The sequence below is a fragment of the Podarcis gaigeae genome, assembly GCF_964106915.1.
Source record: "Podarcis gaigeae genome assembly, chromosome: 8".
Lineage (NCBI taxonomy): Eukaryota > Metazoa > Chordata > Lepidosauria > Squamata > Lacertidae > Podarcis > Podarcis gaigeae.
This window is the reverse complement of record NC_139684.1, coordinates 49,662,958-49,681,432: the sequence shown is the minus strand read 5'-3', so window position 1 is coordinate 49,681,432 and position 18,475 is coordinate 49,662,958. Positions and strand designations below refer to the sequence as shown.

General features: G+C 43.5%; 1 protein-coding gene and 1 long non-coding RNA gene across 2 annotated transcripts in view; one reads left to right on the top strand and one right to left on the bottom strand.

Annotated features, from left to right (window-relative positions):
• CDYL2 (chromodomain Y like 2) overlaps positions 1-12,473 on the bottom strand; it is a 69,985-nt gene extending 57,512 nt beyond the window's left edge. The window contains exon 1 of the mRNA XM_083752074.1: positions 11,138-12,473. Coding sequence (XP_083608200.1) covers positions 11,138-11,443 — 306 coding nt within the window. The 5' untranslated portion in view covers positions 11,444-12,473. The remainder of the gene's footprint in view (positions 1-11,137) is intronic.
• Positions 12,474-13,758: 1,285 nt separating this feature from the next.
• LOC310850556 lies at positions 13,759-18,145 on the top strand. The gene is made up of 2 exons (XR_014567359.1): positions 13,759-15,231; positions 16,073-18,145. It is a non-coding gene; the product is annotated as an uncharacterized lncRNA (long non-coding RNA).
• Positions 18,146-18,475: the final 330 nt, after the last annotated feature.

The following is an 18,475-nucleotide window of genomic DNA, read 5'->3' as shown; positions in this document are numbered from 1 at the left end:
TCCCACTGTTTTCACTTCGGCAATCCATCGCAGCCCTAGCTTTGATCTTGCTGAGATGCATTTCTCTGAGAACTTCGTTTCTGTTTTAAGCCTGGTTGTGAGATCGTCAAGCACCTCTATTCACAGAGGCCGTACAGTATTTAACTTTAATAGGGCTTTTGTTGATGAAGAGCTTTTAAGGTTGAACTGTTCATTATCCTTTACATGCTAGAGCAGAGCACAATGTGGAGAATGCATAAGGATATCCCAAGTCAACAAGGGTTTTTAATGAGTGTCAATAAACAGTGCTGGAATTTACTACTTATAAGCGTATATACTAATTCTGTTTGTCATCAAAATCACTAAGGTCTCTGTATCAACATGCTTAACAGCTGCCTGAACTATAAAAATTAAACTGTGTAAGGTTATGCCCTCCTCCCATCACTTCTTTATCTATTATACATACAACAACTTTCCCTACATACACTCCTAGGAACCAGTCGCTCATCCAGGCACTGACCGGGGACACAATTTGCTTAACTTCAACTATCTTATGAAATCACATTCTCCAGGATCGCTTGCTTAATTAATGGCTTGCTTAATTAATGGCTTAAGTGTGCAATGCTGGTGCTGGTTGCTGCCAAGCAGGGCTTAAGGGAGCTAGGGGGTCACTGTTGGGACCGCTAGCCAAGGTAGAAGTGGGGGCAGAAAAACTGTTGCACAGGCTTCCTGGGCTCCCAGATGGAGCCTGATGCTGTCACATTACAGCAGTAGATACCCTGTGAAGACTCAGCCCCTCACTGCCCATTCTGGGGCCTTTTTACTGACTGCAGTCAGTAGTAACCACCAGCAGTATTTAAAGGATCACAGTATTTCCATGGGATGAAAACAGAGTGTTCAAATGCCCTGACGGATATCATTGACAAGTATTTCATTTGGGTTTCATGGGGATACTTAATGTCATCAGTAGTTTCATTTGATTTGTTCAATGACACTGGGCATGATCCACTCCAAAGAAAGCACCTTCAATTTCCTCTCTTTTCAGTAAGGGTGTTGAGTAGGGGCTTCCACTGAAATCAGTGCGATTCAAAAGCTCTTAGCTTTACCGTCATCTATGTTCTAGATTCAAGTCTTCCCACTCTTGTGATAATTATACATTCAAAATCATACCACAAATGCACATAAGAGAAGTAAAAGCACTCTTAAGGTAATCCTGAGATACAAACAAGTAAAAAAAAACACACAAAAATTTGCAGGAAAACTTAAGAGGGGAAAGACCCCCCAAACAGCCCAAAAATACTGTATATCAATGATAAAACTTGAGAAGGAAAACAACTGTCAGGTGGGACAGAAGAACAGAACAGAGTGGCTGGAGCAGGATATCTCTCTCTCTCTCTCTCTCTCTCTCTCTCTCTCTCTCTCTCTCACACACACACACACACACACACACACACACACGAAAGAACCATCCCATTTTCTGGACAGGTGACTTCCTGGTTCACACTGAGAAGCTATTTTTAATTTTCCCCTAGGATAGAAGAGAGAGATTGCACAGAAAAACTAAAGAATGGAGAAACTGGCACAGTTCCTTCTACTCTGCCCCTCACCAAGAAACTGAAAATGGAGGGGGAAACCCAAAGACATAACAATTATTTTCTAAAAGGAAATTAGTGAGAATTTCCAATAGTGCCCCCTTCCAATAGCTATCGATAGCAAGAGACCTGTTACTTACGAATGATTTCCAGCTTAGCTGAACAGCAATTTCCTGACCAAAGCACCCCCAAATCAAAGGGGTGTACTTCTGTTGGTGCAAATTCTTGTGTTACGGCATTGTGCAGATCCAACCCTGAGACTTCCACACGGTTGGTATATAAACACTTAAGTCTGCATTTTCCTGATTCTCTGTTTCTTACACCGAAACAGTGCAAACTCTGACACATTAGGGCACTGCCATGTGAGAAGTCAACATCGCTTCTGCAAGAGCTCACAGAACAACACTAATGTGTTTTCTCCTTCCGCTCACAATTCTTTGGAACTAAGCCATAGTTATTTTAAATGCCTACAGGTTAGTTCACACAATGCCTTTCCTGACCATGTGAACAATCCACATTCCTGTCAACCATGTATTTCTGCAAATAAATGTAATGTATGGTCCTGGATAGGGAAACATATGATCATTGCTATGATTCTGCCCTCTCTGGCAGCTGCAGTCACAGAAATTTCGACGAGCCATATTTATCATTAGACATTTACTTTTTCCCACACAAGTGCATAACAGGAGAAGACATTTGACTGCTTGTGTTGACAAAAAAATATATGTATTTTTGAATCAGCCCATTGTTCCTTTAACAGCCATTTGGAGCAACTGTAGAAACGCTTTCTCATATTCCTAGGAAAAACTTAGGGATCAGCTATTTTATTGAAACAAAACGCTGAAAATAAAACTGGGCTTTTGCTCAAACTGTACATGTAGGGGGGAAAACACAGACTGCTGTGTTAAAAGCACAGTGTAAGGAACTTTCTGATGGTGAAATTTATACTGCTCTCTTTTTCTTTTGCTCTGTCTGCCCAGGGTTCTGTGCAGGAATTTCATAAATTGGTGCCTTTCATAGAATCATAGAGCTGGAATGGACCATTGCAGCAGCCAGCATCCCTTACCATAAACTGCTCAACCTTTGCTGAAATACTCCGAGAGAATGAGAGCCCAGCGCCTCCTATGGCAGAGCTTGTTCCAGTGTCAAACCACTCTTACTCTTAAGGAGGCCACAATTCTGCTTTGCATGCAGAAGGTCCCAGATTCAAGCCTCCAGGGAGGGCTCAGAGAAAAACCTGCTTATGTCTTTGCTGCTTGGCATCTTGTTGGCCATTATGGGGAAAAGGATGCTGGAATAAATGGACCTTTGGACTGAACAGCAAGGCTGGTTTCAGGTTAGAACCAGTTTTCTAGAGTTAGAACAACTCAAAGTCTGATAGGCAAGAAGTTGTGGTCTGTGTGGGGCTCCTGAAATTGGGCTGTAATGAATAATTTCTTTTTTCAGTTTTTTTTGGTCCCAGAATAAATGAGTTTTAGAAATAGCTTCCCCACACCAAGCCCTACCCATCAAAACTCTTTGAATGTAAGTCAGAATATTCACATTTATCCAATCTGGTTTTATCCTAGTGCTTTCCCCACCTGTTACTTCAATGCCATTTTATCCCACCTTCTGTTTACTTCTTTGTTTCCTTCTGGTTTAGTTACATAGGCAACTCTAGCCAACCATATTGGTGAATAAGATGACATCATTACTCAGTATGACCAATGAGATATGGAATTGACAATGTTAAGTGAGGGCAAATGAAGTCAGCTGAGAATGAGGGTACTGATTCAGTGATTTGGCTACATGAGGAAATGAATCCAAACGAGAGACAGATTGACAGACAGTAATACAAATCAAGTGGCAGACAGTCACAAAGGAATTGCCAAGAAATAGTTGAAGGGGGAGCAGTGCTGAAAATGTCTGCAAAATACAGTAATGACCGCTCCCCGCTTAAAACGGGGGGCGCCCTTTGCGTGGACGCGCACAGCCCCTAGATCTGGAGCGGCTCCATCAGCATAGGCTTGGCTTGCCTTCCCTCAGGTGGGATACCTGGAGGTCTCCACCTACCTCAGTCAGTTGTCCAATCCCACCTGGGGGAAGCGTTGCCAAGGAGACCAGGCCAGGTAGGGGAAGGATTACCTGCCCACACAATAGAGGGAGGATCTTACCTGGGAATCCTCACTTGGCTCCAGAGCTTCTCCCACCCTACCCACCCTCAGTTAATGTCTTATTTTGCAGGTTAACTTTTCTTCACAGGTTTTGCAGGTTAACTTTTCTTCACAGGTATGCAGGCGCTGCTACGTTAAGGTCGCTGTTAAAGGGCCGGAAAGGAATTTCCCTGCATTGGCAGGTTTCGCCTTTCCCGTAGCAAAACGTCACAACTTTGGCGGTATCAGGCCTTGGGCGGAATCCTTTAGTCCATCTTCCTCTTTGCAGCGGCGATACCAGGGTTCCCCGTTAAAGGGGTTTCTGAAGGGAGGCTTTGACCGTACACCGAAAGGTCGTCATTGCTCTCCCCTGCGGCGGCGGCGTAACGGGGGCGACTATCTCTGCTTGAACATATGTTCTCCAGAGCCGGCCCATCACCCCCCCCACTGGATAACCCTGATGCTCCCTAGGTCCCCGGCTGGGGACTGGGGAGAACGCCCAATGCCTGAGCCAAGATCTACCCACATTTGAAATTTAATAAAGTTGTGGCCAATTTAATCCCATAGCACGTTGTCTTGAGTCGTTATTCCACATGACGGGGGGGGGGGGGTGGACCACTCGGGATCTGGGGACTCCGCCTGTCCACGCAAAGAGTTTGGGGCTGACCAAACTCAGAACAAGCCTGCTATACTTGGCCCTGAAAATAACACTTAAATTAATAATATTGACTTAATTCCTTAATTAAACATTAGGTACCTTAATTAGACACCTAAGTTATATATTCTGCTTTCTGCAGGATTTAAACTTGCTTTTTTAAAAAGGCCAATGGCTGGATTTCTAAGATGTGAAAAGTCAGGACTGTATTTCAAGTTATCTAAGTAAACTCATTCTAAATGACAAATAGCTCACAAATTTTAAATTGTAGTACAGTAAACCACATTTCACATCATCAGAATATATATATATGTGAAATATAGATGAGGAAAACATAAAATGCTGTGACTAATTTGTCATTTTATATGTTTAAACTTACCATGCATTTTCATTAATTCTATACACAACTCTCAAAAGATGTAAACATGATATCATAAAGTCGGAAAGATTAAAAGCATGGGGCACAATCCATTCAACATCAAGCGCTATTGTGTTCCACTGATTTCAGCTGTGAAGTTAAGCGTGTGCTTAATTCCCCCCCCTTTCAAATGAATGAAAACAATTTTAGTTGGAGAGTATGCAATAGCAGCACTTACTGGCACAGGTTCAAAAACTGGATTGGTCCAACATGTGCCATTTCTATTGAATGGAAGGGTAGATGGCACACCTTCACAAGATCCACACCTATTAATGGAATTATCTACTACAAGTGTCATCTTCACATGCATTTAGGAACATGGGAAGCGGCCTTACAGGTAGTCAGACCATGGGTCCAGCTAGGTCAGTACTATCTACCCTGACTAGCAGTAGCTCCCCAGAGTTCCAGGCAGGGTTTCCTCTCACTTCTAGCAGGAAAAGCTGAGAACAGAAGCAGCGACTTTCTTCAACCACTGAGCTACAGCCCTTCCCCACATTTGCTACATGGCCATTGGATAGTGCATAGAAGGCAATACTTTGTTCTTTCAACAAAACCTCTAAGAGGAGATTTTTATCCCAGTTTGATCGATACTGGATTTGAATTTATATATATATATGCAGTTGTTTTAACTGATTTAAGACATTATTCCAAAGAATTTGTAAAAATTGTATTGTGAAATCATTTCCAGGAAGCGATTCATAAATGAAATAAATAACCACTAGGTTCAAAATTGGGAAAGGAGTACGACAAGGCTGTATATTGTCTCCCTGCTTATTTAACTTACGGTATATGCAGAATTCATTATGCGAAAGGCTGGACTGAATGAAGCCCAAGCCGGAATTAAGATTGCCGGAAGAAATATCAACAACTTCAGATATGCAGATGACACAACCTTGATGGCAGAAAGTGAGGAGGAATTAAAGAATCTTTTAATGAGGGTGAAAGAGGAGAGCGCAAAATATGGTCTGAAGCTCAACATAAAAAACAACAACGAAGATCATGGCCACTGGGCCCATCATCTCCTGGCAAAGAGAAGGGGAAGAAATGGAGGCAGTGAGAGATTTTACTTTCTTGGGCTCCATGATCACTGCAGATGGTGACAGCAGTCACAATATCAAAAGACGCCTGCTTCTTGGGAGAAAAGCAATCACAAACCTAGACAGCATCTTAAAAATCAGAGACATCACCTTGCCAACAAAGGCCCGTATAGTTAAAGCTATGGTTTTCCTAGTAGTGATGTATGGAAGTGAGAGCTGGACCATAAAGAAGGCTGATCGCTGAAGAATTGATGCTTTTGAATTATGGTGCTGGAGGAGACTCTTGAGAGTCCCATGGACTGCAAGAAGATCCAACCTATCCATTCTTAAGGAAATCAGCCCTGAATGCTCACTGGAAGGACAGATCGTGAAGCTGAGGCTCCAATACTTTGGCCACCTCATGAGAAGAGAAGACTCCCTGGAAAAGACCCTGATGTTGGGAAAGATTGAGGGCACAAGGAGAAGGGGACGACGGAGGACCAGATGGTTGGACGGTGTTCTCAAAGCTACCAGCATGAGTTTGACCAAACTGCGGGAGCTAGTGGAAGACAGGAGTGCCTGGCATGCTCTGGTCCATGGAGTCACGAGGAGTCGGACACGACTAAACGACTAAACAACAACAAAACCCTATCTTGCGCCACCCTAATTCAATCTTGGCATCTCTTGCTATTTCTCTTCTTACTGATTTTCCTGAGAACTCATACATAGGCACAAAAAAAGTCAACATGAATTATGAACTGCAGATGCTGAAAGTGCTACATTTAGTCATGACTCTTTGATCACTGAGACTGTAATCGTAGGTAGCAAAGTAACTTTACAACCATATGTCAGGAGTGCTCTGATGGTGTTTCCTGCTTGGCAGGGGGTTGGACTCGATGGCCCTTGTGGTCTCTTCCAACTCTATGATTCTATGATTCTATGATTCTACAAACATTACAGATTACGGCTATGACAAAACTAATCATCATCATCATCATCATCATCATCATCATGACTATCATCTATACCACACTTCAGCAAAAGCCTGTAAGCACAATCTCCAATATTAAACAGGGCATCATAAGGACATTACTAACCATAAGGACATGTGAAGACATTTCTCCAGTATAACATGTTAAAATAAAGATACCCAGCTACTTTAAAACGCAGAGTTTGATGTCGTCAGAGTGTCCCATCTTCCCTGGCCATGTTAGTTGGGACTAATGGGAGCTGTAGTTCAGCAGCATCTGGACAACCAAAGGTTTCCGACACTTGCTATAAGCAAAGAGTTTGCCCAACATACAGGTGATGGTCTGATGTCATCCATCTGAAGATATGTTTTAGGTATGCTTATGAAGAATGGATGCAGGTGTTCTCCATTCTGCATATTACTTTATGTAAAAGCAACCACTGAAGGGAAAGGCAACCTAAAAACCAATAATCAGTAATATGCAAAGCTGCCTATCCACAATTCTGGTAGATCGTCAAACAGTGTAAAGGTACTTGTGATGTTAAGATGATTTTGGCTGAGTATCCTGTAGCAGCAACATAGGAAGCTGCCTTACAGAGTCAGGTCATTGATCCATCCAGCTCAGTTTATACCAGAACTTGTCAACCTGGTCCCTTCTGTGTCTTAGACTACAACTCCCATCAGCCCAGAGCTGATGAGAGCTGCTGTTGAAAACATCTCTAGATCATCTCTAGAGCATCAGGCTGGTAAAAGCTTGTCTACAGTGACTGGCAACAGTTGCCCAAGGTTTCAGATGGGGATTACTCCTGGCCCTCTCTCAAGATGTTAAGGGTTGAACCTGGAACTTCTGTCGGCAGAGCATGTTGTTCACTACAATAGTATAATAGTGTTACTTGTAGAAATTCCGCTTGATATATTTATTTGTATGTTCCCTGAAGAATGTAAGATAATCAACAATCTATCTTCTCAGGCCCAATCCTGAAGTGCACATATTTTCAGAATATTTCTGAAGAAAAGTAGGAATAGCAATAATGTCTACATGAATGCAATGCCAGCTTCATGGAGAAGGACGAATGCTTTCTTTTAGCAACCATGTGCGTATTCATGCTGAAATGTTTCCAGAGTATGAAATAAATGTAAACATTTGCAATAAAGTTCACACAGCACAAAACAAATATTTATATCAATAAACCAAGCAAGCACATTAAACCAAGCAAGTAATCAATAGGCAGAATTTCACCAACAATGGTGGAGTTGGAGAAGAGAGAAAACCGATGCAATGAGCTCCCTGGCAGGCTACAAACTCAAACCTATGCAAGCTTCAAGCAAAGCTAAAGGCATCAATATAAATTGGAGCAGACTTCTGAGTAGCTGATGTCACCTTGAGAGATTCTGTTTGCTCCAGAAGAAATCAAGTTGTACCACAAAGGGTCAAAACTTTAATTGCTCCTCAAGGGCACTCAGATGCTAAAGATGCATCCAGACTCTTCCATCCATATCTGAACACCTGTGCCTTTAAATCATCCATAAAACACCAACAAAAGATAAAGCTACTTGTAGCTATGCTTACTCCATAGAGAAAACAAATAAGGAGAGCAGGAGGTACAAAAAACCATTTGTTCCATTTTCCAATGTTTGTTGTCTGCTCTTCCTCTCAGAGTGCTCATCCTAATAATCCTCAAAGGTTGAGCACAAAGCTGTAATTCAAGCATCTAAACTTGATCCAGCAAAAGTTTGGCCTTCAAAGTTAAAAACCACCACATTAAAAATAGCCATCAATACCACTAACTTAGCTTCATTGGTGCAAATAACTCTGGTTCAGCAGTCACTGCTTAAAATCTGGTGTTACAAATGGCCTTTAAGCAGCACTAACGCGTATGAAGTCAGCATTGTTGGAGGTAATTAATATACATTTCTTTATTCAGGCAATAGATATGATCTGGTGATTTGACATCTGGAACTGCAGTTACAGATTTCCCAAAGCCAACTAGGGAATGGATCACAGACTTTCTTGGCGGAGCCTGACACCAAGATCTACTGTGGGATACATGGTTTCCTGGATTGCAACCATTGTGTTTAATATTAGTTGTCACCTCTGCCACATATTATTTTTCCAAAGAAAGTATAATTTGTATGTCTTACAGACCAGAGAGTCTAGTAACATCATCAACTACCTTCAAAATATCACAGGCATTAACATACCACTCATACATTTTATTATAAACACATTATCAATATAGGAGTTCTAGGGATAGAGGCTCCAAACTTCCAGTTGGGATTAATCACCATTAAGACTTTAACATTAATTTGAATTAGCTAATTAATCCATTGAATTGGTTAATTAATCAATTAATTGGCTGCAAACAAGTCTGCTAATTGTCTGAATAATCTTTATGTGGAGGGTGAGCATTCTTTTTAAAAAGAGGGAATCTTCTAGGAGCTTCTATATTGCTCAAGTCAAGACTGTATTATGGAACATCTGCTGCCACTTCTTTGTGGTGTCTAAAACAGCTATCAGAACATAAGATGCCCCACAGGTAAACCCAATATCGGAACCGATTTAAATCTCAGGCATGTTATGTGTCAAACTCTAACAAATGGGTTTTATTATTTCCAGACTTGTTCCGTTGGTAGCCTTGATAGTTGCTAGCTGTTGCTAGCTACACAATATCAAGTTTGGTGTACCTGTACATTATGAGATTAAATTTGCTTTATTTAGATTGGGGAAGGGCTGTAGCTTTGAGGTAGAGCACTTGTTTTCCATGTAGGAGATCCTAAGTTCTATTTCCAACACCTCCAGGTAGGTCTGGGAGCATTCCCTTTCTGAAGCCCAGGAGAGCTACGGCCAGCCGGTGTTTTTCAACCTTGGATCTTCTAGTATTGAGGAACTGCAATTCCCATCACCCCCAGCCCACCTTAGCCAATGGTCAAGGGAGATGGTAGCTCAACCACATCTGGGAACACTGGTGTAGACAATAGTGAGCTAGATGGTGTCAACAACTGGTATGAATCAAAATAAAGCAACTCCCTATGGGTTGTATCCCATAGAGCAGACCCACCGAAATGAATGGACCCTTCAGTTTCAATGGGTCAACTGAGTAGAACTTAGATAGATACAACCCTGTGTCATCTGAGGTAGAGGTTTGGTGGCACTTTGGATGGAGAGGCTTTGGTACAAAGTGTAGTCCAGCCATTAAAATTCTGACATGGAGCGAGATCCAAAGATGGTCACCTAGAATTTCCATTGGGTTGCCGATGCCCCAATTCAGCACCTCAGACCAACCAGATAGTTGGCGTGCTACTTCCTGCACTTACTTCCTCTAGTCCAAAATCATGGGACAAACACTGGCAGCATCCTCTAATCCACATGGAACAATCTAATAGGATCTACTCAAGTTAACATGGTGGGGAGAGGGCAAATCCCTCTCTCCTTTTGCACTTCAATGCTGTATGATAAACTAGTAAACTGGCACAGAATCAGTGACACTTTCTTCAGAAGACTTGATCAAAGCAATTCACTTGAAGACCTCCAGGCTAACCCAATCCAGGAACACCTGCCTCCCCAAAGACATCCTCTCTCAAGACCCCACCAAACTTTGACAGCCCACCTCCCAACCCCAGCATCCTTGAGTGCACCTCCCACCCCCCCCAATATCCCCCAGCATGCACTGGTGTCCACCAGAGGCTCCAGCTCCTCCTCACCAAGCCCCTCCCCCGTGGCTTACATCCGCCCCCTGGGGGCAAGCCTGGGAAGCCCCCGAGAGAAAGAAAAACAGGCAGCGCCTCCCTCTTCGCCAAGACTTTGCGCCGCCGCATGCCGGGGCGCAACCCTCTCTCCTTCCTGTTACCGGGTTGGGTTCCGAGGGCGGTGGAGGAGGAGGAGCAGTCCAGAGGACTTTACCTGGACTTTCCGCCCCGGGGGCTGTCCGGCTGGGGTGCCCCCTCCCCCTGGCCCGCTAACTCTCCTCTAAGGCCTACTCAGCTCATACCCCGTGGAAAGTGGCGGGGGGGGGGTCTCGAAAGAGAAAGCAGGGAGGGAGCGCTTCATCCATCCCTCTCGCCAGCAGCAGCAGCCGATCTGCCACCCCCCTCCGCCTCCTCTCCACCTTGGCCATTTCCTCTCAGTTCCTCCAGGAACTCCAGAGGGGGAGAAGGAGACCCCCCGGCGCCCCCCGAGAGAAAGACCCCGCGCGGAAAAGACGCCTTGGCTAAACAAGCCCCCGCAGCCTCCTTGGCCGGGGCGTCCCTCCTTCTCTCTCTCCCTCCCTTCCTTCCTCCTTTCCTTCCTTCTCTTCCTCCCTGCCTGCTTGCCTGCCCGCCTCCTTTCGCCGGCTGCCCTCCGGCCAAGCCCCGGACAACCGCTCCGGCGCCGTACCTCGTAAAGGTCCCCCGAAGCCATGCTGGGCTGCGGGACTCGGGCGCCTCGCTCTCTCGCCGGGCTCCTGAGCTGCTCTCTCTCCGTGTGTGTGTGTTTTTTTTCTCTCTCCACCACTCGCTCTCCGAGCGGAGCGAAAAAACTGTGCTGTGCAGAATGACAGGCTGTGTGCGCAGAATCGGAGGCGAGGGGAGACGGCGAGAGGCAGGCGGGCGGGCGGCAGGCGGGCTGGCGTAACCAGCAAGAGCGGCGGCGGCGGCAGCAGCAGTGGCAGCCGTGGAGCGGCAAGAGAGCGGCGCTCTGCATGCGTGTGAAGGAGTCGTGTGTGTGTGCTTGCGCGCGGGTGTCTCTGCGCCTTCAGGAACTGCCCCCCCCCCAGCCACCCTAGTGAAGCGGCACAAGGGCGGGGAGGACAAAAAAGGAAAGGCTGATGATCCCTCCGCATGGCAAACCCCCCAACGAGCAAAAGTCCCTGCACCTTTTGCCGCGCAGCTGCACACACGTTTGTCTGTTCCTCCAAAGAGACCCGCCAGAGGTCCTGGCTGACCAAGGGGAAAGGGCTCACAGGGTAGAGCATCTGCTTTGCACGCAGGTGCCATCCCCAGCCTCCTCCTAAACCCTGGAGAGCCACCCTGCCCATCAATGTTAGGCCATCTGAGCCAGAGGCCTGACTGTGTCATGTGACTTCCTACCTTCCAAAAGGAGGACATCACCATCATCTTAAGGACCAACTCAGATCAGATTTGTCTGGGGGGTTAGGGTTTTGACAGGTTCTTTGGTTTCCTCTCCTTCCAGTTGCCTCCCAGTCTCAAATTCAACCTGTCCCAAAGACATCCCATCCACCTGCTTATAGATGCAAGGGGTAGGGTGGGGGTTAGAAACATCTTTTGGCAGCTTGGATGGGCCTCAGTAGACCAGCCACATACACAACACAACCTGCGACCCCAAGTGCACGTTGATCACTATAATGTGTCACAATAAACCGCGGTTGACGGATTGCTGTGAATGTGCTATCACTTTCCCTGCTGCTTGCCGCTAGTGAGCACAACCAACTACAGTCTTTAGTGTTACATCCAAACTGGAGATTGCAGTTGGTTTCACTAAAACAAGCCACAAACAGAAAGCCAAGATCAGGGTTGGTTCGGAGCGAAAGAAGTCACACTTTCCAGTTCAGAGGTAATGCTATGCCAAGCATCATGTTGTTTTCCACTTACTCCCTAGTAGGAAGCAGCGAAATTAACCCGCATTTTCACAGTAAAGCATTAGCCCTCTGATCTTGCCTGTTGATTAAGCACCTATGCCATAATACATTTAAGATGCCACAAGACCATTTTCTTTTTACTGCAACAGTTTTCCAATAGAATACATCACCAACATTTTATATAGCAGCTTTGTTGAGTCTTCACAACTACCTTCCTATCATTTCATGACTGCAACATTAGGTGATGGCAAGTTGCACGTGTGACTGAGTCATTGCCAATCGAATACCACAGGGGACAGAAATTTCATGCCACCTCATATCAGCACTGATGCTTTCCAGTGAAAGCAGTTCATGTATTGGGACATGCATTCATCAAGTAATGAGACATGGGGTGAAGACATGGGGTGAAGTAAATGTATGGGGAGGTTTGTTTCTTAAACATGTACTAGAGATGAATGCAGCCGTGCAGACTGTGGTTGTCTCTGGAGTTTTCTGTGGTTGCTCTTGGCCCCTCCTAGTTATTGGCTTATTCTGTTGCTAGGGGATGAAAACTCATTCCTCCACCATAGCTTAGTGGAAGAGCCACCTGCCCTGGAGGCAGAAAGTCCTAAGCATCTCCTGTTAGGGTTGGGAGAGACCCCCTGCCTGAAAACTTTGAGAGCTTCTGCCAGTCGACAAAATATTTAGTTATGGGACCAATGATCTGATTCAGCATCTTCATACCTGGATCTTTATTTAGGGACATAGATTGTTGGTATGTCTTCTCACAGTCTCAAAAGTTTAGCCATTCTGATAATGGTGTTGTGTCAAAATCTATAAAATATTTCCCCCTCTTCCCTTTCTCCTTGTGGAAAAAATAAAATAAAAATAAGGTTGTGTTGCTTTTAAGCCTGTCAAGTCCATCTACTGTGTCACTTTCAAGTGTTGGAAAGCACATGCAATTTCATTCCTTAAAAACATGATCAATCATATATGCACTCCACTGGTGATTGGAGCCCATTGTGACCAATAGGGCAGAAGGAAGGGAGGCCAACAGTAGGTAGAGCCTGAGCCAATGACAGACAAGTTAAGGATACAGTTACAGATAGGTAGCCGTGTTGGTCTGCCATAGTCAAAACAAAAAAAATTCCTTCCAGTAGCACCTTAAAGACCAACTAAGTCAGTTCTTGGTATGAGCTTTCGTGTGCATGCACACTTCTTCAGATACACATCTGTGTATCTGAAGAAGTGTGCATGCACACAAAAGCTCATACCAAGAACTGACTTAGTTGGTCTTTAAGGTGCTACTGGAAGGAATTTTTTTTAAGTTAAGGATAATGATTTAAGTTCCTGAAATGGGAATATTTATTTATATTAAATTACTGTGTACTTTAAACATAGCCCCCCCCTCAGGCAGTGGCTCTCATATGATTGGCTGACTGTTGAGTCACATGAGAGAGGCATTCCATTCTATTGTGACTGTTATTCCAGTAACTGTTGTTTTTATCTGCTTTCTCTTCTCTCTATGTGTGTGAGGGAGAATGGCTGCTAAGAGAGGCTGCTCAGGATACTGCTGAGGATTGTATGCTGTCAATGTGATCTGTCTGATGTGAAACAGATAGCGGAAGATCCCTAAACGTTAATAGGGAGAAACCTATGCAGGAGCTCTCAGTAAGCCCTGAGTTAGGTAAAACTTTGGTGCAAGTCTCAATACAATTTTGTTTGTAAGACTAAGTAAGTAGACTTCAGTCTACAATTCAACTGAGAATGTACCCATGTTTGAATAAGCATGAGATTGTAAATATATTCTTCTTAGTTATATGTTTATGAAAGTAAAGTTCTTTTGAATATACAGAGTCTGGACATTGTATAGTCTTTACAAAGAAACTATCAATCACCTAAAAGAGTTATTTAGCTTCCTAGCTGTAAGCTACTCTGCTACTTTGCATATCATCAACATTTATTTTATATAGATGACACCATTTGCCCTGGTCGACCAGCCTTTCACTGATACACATACATCACCCAGCTCACTCACCACACATGGAACCTTAATGTTAGAGATATGACTATGGTTTACTGTTTTTAAAAATCCAGCTCTCCGAACATAGTGTAGTACTCTGATCATTAAGGAACAAGTTTAGAACATTGCCTTCTTAGATACTGGAGAAAGATTCTCCTTGTACTTTTCAGTTCCTTTCAGTTTCTCAACCAGTATGTTCCCGTAATGAGCACTCCCTTCCCTTCATACACAAATAAAGTGAGTAGGACTTTTATTTTCAAGGTGGTAGCACCCAGACTTTGGAATTCCCTCCTTGGGCTGACCTGTGAGGCTTCATGTCTTCCCATGTTCAAATGAATTTTGAAAACTCACATATTCAAATAGAATATTAATGTTTGTCCTCTGCTGTTTTAGTATAAATATTTTATTAAGTTTTATAGTGTAATTACAGGACTGCTGACTGCATTTTCATTATGTTTCAGATAGTTTAAATTGCTTACTGAACTGTGGCTGCTTGCTTTGTTTTGTAAGGCAGATGTAGTTGAGTTGTAGCCAGTGTTAGTCACAGTCAAGGGTGGACCCATAGATATTAATACATTTAAGGTAGTCATGTCCATTAAATCCAGTGGGTGTACTCTGGGTATGACTAACATTGGATGCCATCCTTTAAATATAAATGTTGAACGAAAAGTGTTTTATAAATTGGAGTAATAACGATGTGTTGTTGTTGTTGTTGTTGTTGTTGTTGTTAAACTTTATATCCCACTCTTCATCTCAAAGATGTCCAGGAGAGCAAACAAGCAAGCAATGAAATGATTTAAACACCTAAAAACAGTTCCAATACTCAACGTTTGTTGGAAAAGAAAGGCCTTCAGTAGGCAGTGAAGAGCCAACAAAGACTGTAAAGTAAAGGTAAAGGGACCCCTGACCATTAGGTCCAGTTGTGACCGACTCTGGGGTTGTGGCACTCATCTTGCTTTATTGGCTGAGGGAGCTGGTGTACAGCTTCCGGGTCATGTGGCCAGCGTGACTAACCCGCTTCTGGCAAACCAGAGCAGTGCACGGAAACGCCGTTTACCTTCCCGCCGGAGCGGTACCTATTTATCTACTTGCACTTTGACGTGCTTTCAAACTGCTAGGTTGGCAGGAGCAGGGACCGAGCAACGGGAGCTCACCCCGCTGTGGGGTTTCGAACCGCCGACCTTCCGATCGGCAAGTCCAAGACTCTGTGGTTTAACCCACAGTGCCACCCGCGTCCCAACAAAGACTGTACCTGCCTATTATTCGTGTGGGGGGGGGATTCCAAAGGGTAGTTGTGAAGACACGAAACTCATTAACCAACAGAACAATCCTATGCACGTCTACTCAGATGTAAACCCTATTGGCTCCAGTGGTAGGGAGCAAGATAAAATAAAGATAGGTCTTTCCTACAAGACATTTCCAGTATTTTCTATCTCCTCTCCTGAGATGAGGATGATTTGGGTGCTGTGGATTGGGGTCTGTGGCTTTCTAGCCATAGGATTGCTTACCCAACATTGCCACCTTAATTAAGTTGAGTGAAGGGAACTGGTTTTGCCTAATCCTGCTCATTTCCATCTCTTCTCAACTCCTCTAAATTCGCATTAGTGCAATATGACATACTGAAAGTAGGAGCCTTGACAGGTGCCAAGGCTGTGTTAAGCTAAGGTTAACCCCTGTGCTTTGTGTTGTTAAGAATATAACTTGACATTCTTTATATTTTGTCTCTGAACAGACCAAGTCTTTAGTTAAAACAAGAAACTTGATAAACTCACAAGTGAAACTCACAAGTATCTATACTCATGTGGATAGGAAATGTTTTGTTCTGCATTAACTGCACAGTTTTGTAAATCTTTTGCTGTACAGTACTTCATAATACTATCAATAATGCAAATGGCACTCTGGAAATGGTACCATGCATTTTATTTTATTTTTAAGCTTACCATCTCTCAAAATTGTGGTCTCTATTAGAAGAGCAGAATTTACCAAGCATTCTGTATAGGCAACTGAACACTGAAAAGTTATTAGAGTTGTTTTATTGCTAAGAGCTGAGTAAACACCTTTAATTCTTATTGCTCTGTTTTCCACTCCAGTATGCCTTTTATTTATTTAATCATAAAACTATGGTTCAATAGCTATTTTGTCTTGGCTGTTGCGGGAGCCACGATCCAATAAATTAATCCAGGACACATCTGGGAACAGATATTTAGAAATGTGTTGGGATGTGTTTGACGTTATGGATCATCCGGCAACCCAGAAAATTGGGACTCCATGACCCCCGCTCAATACATACTTTCTTTTCCAAATTTAAATTACATAGAAGAAAGAAAGAAAACCAAGCAAAAACAAGAAGATAAATTATGCAATCTTATATTGCCAGTTTGCAGTAACACAGTCCTTATTCTGAGCATTGCAGTGCAAAACAAATGGATTGCATTTCTCATAAAACCTATCCATAGATCATCCTGCTACTCTAACTTGAACATAAAGAGATCAACTCGTTCATTACAGCTCTGTGAAATAGTTTGGCTAACATTCCTCCCAACTCTATTTCCCCCAGTGTTTTGTTGGTGACATCCTTGAAAACATATTAGAGTGGTGCATCTTAGGGTCCCTCCACACACCATTTTTATTCATTATGATTTGGGCTTATGATGGTGTCAGGTGGCTAGACACAATCCTGCTTGCAACACTATTTGGCTCTGTAAATGTTTCAGAGTAGGCAAACTGCTTTGCTTCCGGTCATTGCATGCCCTGTAACCGCCTGCTCAAATCCCGTATCCTTTTCTATCACAAATGTTCCGGTTTATTTTTTGTCTCGTGTTTGTTGTGCTATGGTATAAGAGTGCCCCTCCCAATGGCAGTAATGCAGTAACATTGGGGAAGCATCACAGAACAGCTAATAAAATAGAATGATGTGTGTATGGTCCAGTATAAATTCATCACTAGTGCACTATTATTGTGTCAATGACATGTTGCAGAATACACCTAAAAACTAATAAGCAACGCTCTGGAGGGGCCCTTAAATTGTGGTGCCTAGTGCACATTCAGGTGATCCCTTTTCCCCCACTGACCTTGGTGACCTTGAGCCAGTCACTGCCTCTCAGCATAACCTGCCTCACAGGGTGGTTGTGGGGATTGAATGAAGAGGGGAAGAACAATGTATGGTGCCTTGAGCTCCTTGGAGGAAAAGTTGGGATATAAATGCCATAAATAAATAAGTAAGTTAAGTAAGTAAGTAAATACTTCCCATAATTTCTTCAGCCATCTTTACAAGTTAACCTTGATGAGCAGACAATGGGCACATCCAATCTGTTAGTATTTTACAGGAAGGATTCAAGTGCATCCCAAAAAACTTAGGTTTGCTCCATAAAGTAGATTTAAAGTGCTTGGTCTCTGTAGGGCAACAAATGCACTTCAAAAAGAATCAGAGTTTGTGCAGCAAGGACAATGATGGGGAAATGCACTGAAAAGTAGGATGAACAAATTACTAATGGGAAGATGCTTGAGCACCCTAGGCAGGATGAATGCCTATTGCCGTATAACTTCCTGACAAATTAGAACAAATGCTCAGTGTTTTTGACTGTACGAGTTGTTGACCCACTGTTTATGTCTTGGAATACTGCCGTATTGCCTCTTTTGTTCAAATTTCTTCCGATATTTTTATGGGTATCTTTCATCTCCTTACCTTTTACCTGACCGTGCTCAGTTGGTTCCCCCACCTTTTGTTGAATTTGTTGGAATACCCTGCTAGTCTTGTTTGTTATCCATTTAATAAAATAATAATAAATCAATTATTAAAAGACCACTGGTGATTCAGAGGCATATTAATTATCAAGCAAATCAGGATAAAGGCTCAATAAACAGGTCACATAATAGAGCCCTGCATACACGGAGGGAGAGGGGGACTATTTCTGTTAGCCTTGCCCCTGATTTCGCACACCCCACTGGATTCATCTCACTGAGTCACTAAAAGGTTTAGGTGCTCGATGTGATGAAAACCTGGATCTTGACACCCCATAGATTTCTCCCAGATATTAACTGCTGTGGCAATCAGACAGTAGGTTAAATGCAAAGTTGCCCTCCTGCAGATGGTAGGATTTTTCCAGTAGAACTCCATCTCCCCTCAGTCACAGCC